At 36.8% G+C, this 10,094-nt stretch overlaps 1 protein-coding gene across 1 annotated transcript; it reads left to right on the top strand.

Moving 5' to 3' along the window:
* Positions 1-3,420: 3,420 nt before the first annotated feature.
* On the top strand, positions 3,421-8,901 carry LOC107080928 (cytochrome P450 2B4-like). Its single transcript, XM_015369141.1, has 11 exons — positions 3,421-3,612; positions 4,159-4,321; positions 4,768-4,920; positions 5,012-5,172; positions 5,413-5,481; positions 5,552-5,656; positions 6,673-6,808; positions 7,380-7,465; positions 7,710-7,811; positions 7,903-8,044; positions 8,714-8,901. The coding sequence occupies exons 1-11, from the start codon at positions 3,451-3,453 to the stop codon at positions 8,899-8,901; spliced, it is 1,467 nt and encodes a 488-aa protein (XP_015224627.1). The 5' UTR covers positions 3,421-3,450.
* Positions 8,902-10,094: the final 1,193 nt, after the last annotated feature.

Consider the following 10,094-nt stretch of genomic DNA (forward strand, 5'->3'; position numbering starts at 1 on the left):
AGGATGGCTTTCAGGACTGTGGGGGTTTCTGTTGGGTTCTGATGGTTCCTGTTGAAATCATCATTCTGGTAGAATCTTTTAGTCCTAATGGATCCTGGAAGTGCTGATAGGTCCTGTGTGCTTAACCAGGGGTCTCTAACCCTCGCCCTCACGAACTACTGTCCTGCAGGTTTCTAGATGCATCCCTACTCCAAAACAGCTTGATTAAATTAATGGCTAGTTAGCAGAACTTTGCCAAACCTGATGGCTTGATAAAGAGGTACTCTAGTCATTTGTCCTAAAGATTCCTGATTGCTTTGGTGGATCTTGATTGTCATTGGCAACTGTCACTGGTATCTGCTGTGCTGCCCCCTGCTTGCCACCTACCGGAATTGCCTAAGGAGTTCTAGGTAACCTCCTGTTAATAATAAAGCAAATGTGTCCAAATTTGATCCCAGATGTTCAAAGTTACACACCATTAAGAATACATTTACAGCAGTTTGAAATTCAGACCTAAAACCTAAAGGAATGTCTGATTGTCAATGGAAACACTCCAAAAATGACCTTATATCTACAACGGCAACCATGGGAAGCCAAGAGCAATGGGGGATTGAACTGTAAGGAAAACAACTATAATAATAAGTTGGTTTGTTTTTTTGTTTACCTTATTTTTATTGTTTTGGCACTCATACAAATCCCTACTAGCATGTCTTTAGCATTCAGACGAAGCACATGCTCCCCGCTTATCTGAGTTTGGCATCCTCTACCTAACCTGACAACAGCCAGATGCATGTTTCACTCCGCCTAGCTCCGCTCACAGTGGAGCTGGGCGGAGCGAGACATGCATCTGGCTGTTGTCAGGTTATCCTCTACCTGTGCAGATTGCTAGTTTCTAAAATTTAGCACAGAATGGAGCCATGTCCTGACACCTTAAGGGTTTATTATGCTTGACGCATTGAAATTCCAAGTGGAAAATGAGCTGCATGTCACAGCGTCTGCAACATTTATACTTTCTGTGGCTTTCCCCCTAAATCTGGCGTGCTCAGGGGGTGTTCAGCACAAACAGCAAGCTTACAACACGACGAAGTAAAAAACACAGTCAATTACAACTTTATCAAAGCCTCTTCACGCTGTTTAAGAGCGACAGTAATTTCTTTCCTGGAGTTTTTACACCATCTGTTGATCTTAGTGATATTAATGAGTACCTGCATATATTTTGTATCATTTTGAGCACTAGATATTTTACTTACGGTATTAGCCATTTTTTTGGTAGGTACTTGTAGGTAGATGTGGGAAATGTAAGGCCATGTTCACAGCAGAAGAAAGTATGTGCTGCTGGAAGGTAGAGGCATACTGGACCTTATTGGAAGTGTCGGCCCTATGGTGGAGGTGGAGTGCTTAACAAAGCATCCAGGATTTGAGGCCTGCTGTCTAAATCCTTTTGTTCTGCAGATAGCACATATACCCTACAGACAGCAGCATGGTTCTCTTCAGGGCAGCAGACACAAGTAAAAACTTCTTAGCAAGTTTAGTTATATTTTCCAACATGTTTTCTCATATGTTTGTTACTGAGATCTCAATGGATGATAGTGATACTGTTAAAGGGTGCAGTATATTGCTCCTAATATTTTTATGACACATGACAAAAAAAAGACTTGAGCCATCTGAAAATAAAAGCGCTCCAGTTCATGCAATCTTCTAGAGCTCCCTCAATATTACATATTTTCTGACAAACAAAGATAAAAATGTATGTACTTTAAAAATAACATTCATCAGCAGATTTACATAAATGTTCCTAATTAAATCTGGACCTCTGTGCAAAGTGCACACAAAAAGCCTCTTCCTTATTTATCCTCTGAATAGAGGTGGAAAGTGGGGCTGGTGCAGAGGTGGACAAAGCCATGCTGAACTCTCTAAACCTATAGTGACCTGGAGTATTCATCCTTGAGAGACTCTGTGAGGGCTGAAATATATGCTGGGAAAAGGAAAATACAATTTAGACCACACTCATGCCACTGTTGTTGATTCACAGATGGTCTTTATTACATGATACTGACTGAAACTGCTAACCAAAAGGCTTTTCCCTCACAGGACACCATAAGACTCAACTTGGAGAGAAAGCCTGTCAGGTTTTGGATTATGAAATACGAGAATTTTATGACATCTGCTGTAAGCCGTCCAACTATCCTTGTCAAGTTCCAGAATCTATTGTATTTCAAGATATGTGCACAGGAACTATTTTGCAAAGTACAATAAGGTCAGATTTTGATATGATTTACGATGCTAGTGACAGTTCTGTTTAGAGAGGCAGATCACTGTTTTCTTAATAGGATTTTATAATACAATAATATGGGAAATTTACAGGGGCCAATAATACGTGAGGACAGCGGGAAAGAGGGGTAAAATACAGTAGTTTCCGGCCAAAATAGGAGACTTGAATGCAATGGCATAACCGCCATAACTGGTATAGAGTGTGGAACTAACTGGCTAAATTCTCTGTATTGTCTTTACTTATTTCTATAAAAGGTTTCATTCTTAAAATCTCCAGTCTTCCTTCCAGCTACCCCAATATCTCTGGATTGCTTAGAAAGAAAGCCAAAAAAACAAACACAACAATCAGAGGGGATCTCCTCCTGCAGTTGGATGACGTTGTGTAAATTATTTGATGAAGTCTTCTACCGCCTTCTACCGCCTTTTAGGATAGCCGATAATGACTTTTCTTGCTGATACAAACACTGTTCATGCTACTCTGATTTCAGTTGGCATATCAGACTTTGACATGATCAGTAGCAGATAGCCCTTATGCTGACTTTTTTACATGAGTCTTGGGCAATGTGGTAAATAACAAAAGAGAGTGTAAGTAAAAAAGGTGAAAGTACAACTTTAGAGGTTGCGTTAAAACAGTCACGTAATTGCAGAAAATGTGACTGTATAAATTGTAAAGATGAAAAATTCAGGCTAGAAGTTTGCATCTTCACAACTTCTGATTAACAAATGTTGGATAGCCACATCATAAAGCAAGCAAATCTGGATTGGAGTGCTTCCCCTTTTTTCAGTGCAACACAAATCAGAGGTTATTACCAATATGCTTCTATTAAAAACAAAGTGCAAAATTTCTTTGCAACAGACAAAAAATTGTAGATATGTAAACATAGGAAATATTTGGTATGCATGTATATTTATAGATGATTATACTGATAATCTTAGGCAACAAAGTAATATATAACTTTATATATTGTACATATATCAACTAAAGTCTTACAAGATAATTGCTGATGGTGATAGCTCTTAGAAATAAACTATTCTTCAGTCTGTTTGCTTTAAGGCTTTTAGTAATCCATAAATTGTTTATATCTGCTGCTGGCAGCTATTGTCTAATTTCAGCAATAATTTGCCTAGAGGAGGGGTCGTGCAATGACTACTAATAGCTGAGCATACAGGCTCCCCTCTTTAGTTTGATCCAAATCCAACATGTTGTTTTCAGTTATTCTCCTGGGCCTCTGTATTTTCTTCCTTCTTCTCCAGCTCAAACCTCAGAGACCCAAAAACTTCCCACCAGGACCCCCCACTCTGCCTATACTGGGAAACCTTTTGTACCTGAACTTGAAGAACCCCTTAAAGGACTTTGAGAGGGTAAGAGGGACTATCTAACAGGTGCAACTTATTACCTTCAATATTTCCACCATAAAAGATAACAGCTTAGTATCCAGAATTACACATAAGATTTTTAATTCCTTTATAATTAATTATTTAGGTCTTTGCATTTGGACTTTACCCAGACAGTATTGGATGTTGAAGGCAGTAAATGTTTACCCACATGCCTGATAACACACAGTACATGGTGTATATTGTATTCCTTGATACAAAATTTTGTTCTCAACCATTTTATTCTACAACAAAACAGACTATTTAAGCGGATATTCCCGTTTCGTACTATAAAAATTTGTCTATTTCTTTACAATACACAGCAGTGAGAATTTTTATAAACAAAATCTAAATACATATTTTTTTTCTTTTTTATCTAATCTATATGAATTTATGATTATAATCAATTAAAAGATTTTTTTTATATAGTTATATGCATTTCTTTACACCTTATTGTAAGTTTTCAGTTACTATAAGCAAGATATGTGTATAGTTGTGGATAGACTAAAAACTGATTCTCTTCTTCTCCTTCAGCTAAGGCAGTCCTACGGAAATGTCTACAGCATTTTCTTTGGTTTAAAACCAGTTGTTATGATCAATGGATTTCAGGCCATGAGGGAAGCAATGATAGTCAAAGCTGTTGATTTTGCTGGACGGCCCCAAGACATGTTTATGAATGATGTTATTCAAAGAAAGGGTAAGTTGTGTTTTTAATACATGCAAATTGAAATTGTAATCGGTAAGCAGTTGAAATTAAAGATGGTATGAATCAGTGGCTCCTGGTGGAGTTTTCTCTAGGGGGGGCTATAAATTCAAAATAGATGTATGCCAAAAGATAATCAAACGTATACTAAGTTATCACACAAGTATATTTATATGAATGCCAACAACAAAAAACATTATAAAAACACTTTATAAAAGCAAAACATATATATTTTATGAACAGGTTTACTTTATGTACATATATTTAGAGATATGACTAAATTTAATTAATTTTATTTCAAGTGAATGAAATTTAAAAGTCATCAAAGAGAAGATTATCTGCAATGTTTGTTTAAGCAGTAAAATAATTTAATAATATTAATTGTGCACAGAGGAATTTAATCTTTAGGGCTTATTTCTATATTGTTGTGCTTATTGTAGGTGTAATTATGGCTGATTATGGCTCAGTTTGGAGAGATCATCGTCGCTTTGCTCTGATGACATTGAGAAACTTTGGTCTTGGGAAGAAATCCATGGAGGAAAGAATTCACGAAGAGGTTGAATGCACAATTGAGACACTGGAGAAAAACATAGGTAGGACAAATTTTATAGGCAGAATATTGCATTTTGTGCTGTTTTTGGTTTATAATTGTGCTATTTTTCAAAATGTGTTTTGTCTTTTTAGGTAAAACCCTGTGTCCTCAATTTATGTTCCATAATGCAGCCTCCAACATTATCTGCAGGGTTTTGTTTGGAACCCGTTATGAATATGAAGATGAGATAATCCAAACTATTGTTAAGTGCTTTACTGACTTGACCAGGATGGCCAATGGAATGTGGGCTATGGTGAGATAACGCATCTTTAATGGCATACATCTGAGTTAGGAATGTGATATACTGCTGCAAATGCAAAGTGGCATTTTAACGAACCCTTCCTGTTTCTCCGTTAACTAATAATCCTCGTGGTCTTTCAATCCATTATTTATATGATTCTGAACCAGACAGACAGAACATTAACCTGTGAGCAAATGTAGATCAGAAATAATCTCTTAACTGTGTTTTCTTAAAAGTTATCTTTCTTTACAGTTGTATAACTCCCTCCCTTTCATTCGCCCACTGCCCCTGCCCTTTAGGAAGGCCTTTAAGGACATTGAGGTAAAGTAGGAAAAAGAAACTCCATATAAAAAAAGGAAATAAAACTAACATTCAAACTTGTCTACCTCAGGTTTTTCTGAGTATTGCAGTTGGTTTGGTGAATGAACACAAGAAGACCAGAGTCCCTGGAGAGCCGCGAGATTTTGTGGACTGCTATCTCGATGAACTGGATAAGGTGTTCAAACACATTGAATTTAGAATGTCTGAAATATTTAGCACAGAGAGCAAGGCACAATAAGGGTGGGTAATAGAATATCTTTAATCTGTACTGTTCAGTATGATTAGTAGGTTATTTTTAAACCCTTTTATTTTAAGTGTTCATGTACACTAAGACTAAAAATGCCTTCAATCAATTTGGGACAGTCCTGATGATTACATATTGATTTATTGAGGAATTGTTTCTCAGATAGTCAACACAAAGGAGGAAACATTTTTAAGCATCAACAGAATTTATCCCAGTCATGTTTACCAAAATCATTGATACAATTGATACTTTTTCCATTTTATCTAAAGTCAGTGAGGAAGTGTCTCCCCAAAAGCCCCCAGTCAGTATCTAGAAATTGTCACACAGCCTACAGCATTACCATATGAGGTGATGCTAGAACCAATCAGGCCACAATATGTCAGCATAAGAATATTCATTTTGGCTGACCCACATAGAAGAGTAATAGATATAGAAATAAAAAGATGTAACAGTTATTTCAAAAAAGAATAAAATAAAAATAAATTAATCTTCAACACACCAAACTAAAAGTGGATTAACATGTATAAATCATCCTGAAAGAACGGCCCAACACAAGTTATTCATTGAGTAGTTTAAAGACAAAGTGAATGCTTTGTAGTGGCCACAAAAGGCCCTCTCCTAAATCCCACAAAATAACATGTTGGCAGAGCACAAAAAGGTGTATTTGAGCAAGTTTGTCTTTTCTTAGAAGCTTGTGGAGGGTTACCCAAACCATTTGACCCAAGTCACACAATTTTAAAAAGCAGTGCAATGTAGTATGAAGAAAAAGAATGTAAAACTCAGACTTTAAACAATGTATTTTTTTTTCATGTTTAGCAAAAGATGAACAAACAGGAAATGTTTATCCTAAATTGACGTCAGATAGTGAAAAAAAGAGCCTTTTTATCGTGTATTAAAATTAAACTTAATTTCTATTTACTTTAAAATCATCATTGTCTCCCATCCAGGAAGAAGAGGGATCTTCTTTTTCTGAAGAACAGCTGGTAAGGCACACCTTTGATCTTTATATTGCTGGGACGGACACCACCTCCAACACTCTTCTCACAGGCTTTCTTTACCTCATGAACTACCCTCAAATTCAAGGTAGGTTCAATCTCAAAAAAAGAAAAGCACAAAATCTATGCTCATAACAAGGTTTTGTCCAGGATGGATGGATGGATGGATGGATGGATGGATGGATGGATGGATGGATGGATGGATGGATGGATGGATGATTTGAGTCATTGTTTTTATTTTGCTGATGATTATTTTGATGATCTCAGAGAGGAAAGATTTTCTTCAATTTTTTATTTTTGTTTGTTGGTATGTCACTCTGGGAAAGATTCCCCTGACATATGTGGCTGATGTTTTCTGACCCACACCTAGAATCAGGCACAGAAACAAGTCAAATTTGGATTTAGTTTACAAACCAAGGTCCCAAGTCCCAAGGGAGGGACAAGCACCAGCTGGAGGAGGCTAATGTCTGTTTTTTAATTTGCAATCCGTGATTGATTGATTTCTGAATTCAATCAATTCAATTGAAAAGTACTTTATTAATTTCATATCAAAATTAAATGCTGCGGTAAGTCATTTTTTATGCATGAACATTTGAAAACAGGCCCATAAATATTTGAAATAGTGGTCACATTCTCTAACCCTAACCCTAATCCAACAGAACGATGTCAGCAGGAGATTGACCAGGTCCTAAAGGGGAAGGAGAGAGTCTCTTTTGATGACAGACACAACATGCCTTATATGCAGGTTTTACACATTATTATCCTAATCCCTCTTTATAATTTTAATAATCTTTTAGTGGTTTTCAGCTCTCAAATTGCATATCGATTGCATTTTATATATAGATCAAGTATTGAGTCAATTCCTTGCAAGCTGAGCCCCTTTAAGCTCAATTAAGCTTTATATTGTTTTGATTCTGGCTCTTTCTTGAAGAATTGAAATAATAGGTATTCCATTTCAAAATAGATGATAGAAATCTGTCTTTATCCAGGCTGTGATCCATGAAATTCAGAGGATTGCCAACACTCTTCCTCTCGGTGTCCTCCACAGCACAACTAGAGACACAGAGCTTATGGGATACTTTATTCCTAAGGTATAAGCCAAGCTGCCTAAATTTGCTTCATGTATTAAAGATAGAATGACCATACTTTACTGCTTCTCTCTACCCTTTGCTTTCTCTGCAGGGTACAACAATCGTCCAGAACATGATTTCTGTCCTGAGTGAGGAAGGACAGTGGAAATTCCCTCATGAATTTAACCCTGAAAACTTCTTGAATGAACAGGGAAAGTTTGTCAAACCAGTGGCCTCTATACCTTTTTCTGCGGGTAAATAAGCCAAGAATTTATGCAAAATTATGTAATAGTTATAATATAGATTCAAAAGCTATGTTCATACAGCAGTCTAAAGTGACCCAATCCAATTTTTTTGCTCATATGCAATCTGTATCTGATGTTTTCATGACAGTCTGAATGTCACAGATCAGAATTTTTTCCAATCCTACCCAGTCCACTTGGCTATGTGGTCCTGAATCCGATACAAATCTGATCATTTCTAATTTGACCTGCGTCTGAAAGGCTAGGTCGCATTCATTCAACTTGTACTTCATTAATACTTAACCGAGGTCACTATTCTTAACAAAGGTCACGTTTCTGTGTCTTGCTACACAACAGTGGGAAGAAGAACAATAACTATGGTGGACGATAATTCGGAAAGCAGTCCTAATTTTCAACTCTCTTGAAATTATTGTATTTCAAGATGTGATTGAGCACTACTATCCATGTTTACTTCCATAAACACAGAGCAAAAATACTTATGATGTCTTGCGTCCTCTACTACACATGTGGGACATTTAAGTTGTGTGAATGCGGTTCACACAACTTGGAAATGTGAACAACCACCCAAAAGAATCAGATTTCACAAAAAAATCAGAGTTGAGCATGAAGGCCTGTAGTGTGAATGTAGCCTTAGATACTGAAGTTCTTTTTGTCTCATAGGACCTCGGATGTGCCTTGGAGAGGGTCTGGCTCGTATGGAGCTCTTCCTCTTCATAGTGACACTGCTGAGGAAGTTTAACTTCATCTGGCCAGAAGATGCTGGTGAACCAGACTTTACTCCACTATATGGAATAACTCTGACTCCTAAACCTTATCCCATGAAGATCCAGCTGAGACAAAAACAATGAGGGGCTCGGGAGTTTTGCACTTAATATTGCCTGATTTATTATGTGATGAAAACAATTATTTCCTTCAAAAATGTTGAATAAAATACATAAAAACTGAAATGTTAGGGCAACAGTTTAGATAAAGATAAATCATCTGATAAATTGTACATAGCCTGTACTGGGGGTTTTATCAAGGCCAAGTACCCCAGAGCTCTTTAGTCTACATTTAGTCATTCACCTATTCACATAAACATTTAAAACTGATGAAATCTAGGCTATAAATTTACAAATAGAAACCATCACTTAAAAACATTTTCATAACAGATGATAATATAAATCAAAGGTTTATAAAGCTATTTGTAAGCATTTGGGACTCAAAGTACCACAGTAAGAGCTATTATACAAAAATTGAAAAAAACATTCAACAGGGGCGAACTGTCCAAACAGAGATTAGCCCACCAAATCACTCTTAATGCTCACCAAAGTCTCATAGAAGAGGTCTTCTGTGTTTCTGTTTTAGGACCTAGAGTCTTTGCAGTGAATGACAGAAAAATGGCCCTGTTCTCAAGCTAAAAAGCCAAAGGAGAATACTGGGCTATGAGCTTGTGATCTTTAGCCATACAAACAATGATCCAAAGCACATCAGCCTGCAGCCTTTGAATATGTAAGGCCTATTTAAAGTCTGGATTTAGATTTGATTGATTTTCTGTGGTAGAAAAAAATATCTATGTTTTTAAAATGTTTAAATATCCATGTAATAAAGTATGTTTTTGATGAAAAGGGGTATGTAATTTCTCAAGAACTCATTGCCTGTTATAAATACTTGAGGCTGTTGTTGCTAAGGTTTGCTTGAGTCCTGCTTGAGAGCGCGGAGTGGTGAAACCATGTCCACTGAAATCATGTCAGGCCAACCAATCAAGTTTTAGTTGTGACATTAAAGAAGTGCACTCGAGACAAAGCTTTTTTCTGTCAAAATGGAATATAGAGAAAATAATTTAGACAACGTATGAAATAAGTAGTGCTCTTAAGTTAGTTTTTTAGGTGGCTTTAAAAAAAGGCATTTTGATATAGCACTAGAAGGATTGTTGGTCGTCCTGCCTTATGTCCATCACAGACACTAGCCAGCCACTGCCGCTACCCAGCACTGGTCCTCTCTGCCTTGCTAGATACAAGGAAATACCACCAAATCCAACCACCATCCAGACGAAGCTCTA

The sequence above is a fragment of the Cyprinodon variegatus genome, unplaced genomic scaffold (genome assembly GCF_000732505.1).
Source record: "Cyprinodon variegatus isolate N-32 unplaced genomic scaffold, C_variegatus-1.0 Scaffold2515, whole genome shotgun sequence".
Lineage (NCBI taxonomy): Eukaryota > Metazoa > Chordata > Actinopteri > Cyprinodontiformes > Cyprinodontidae > Cyprinodon > Cyprinodon variegatus.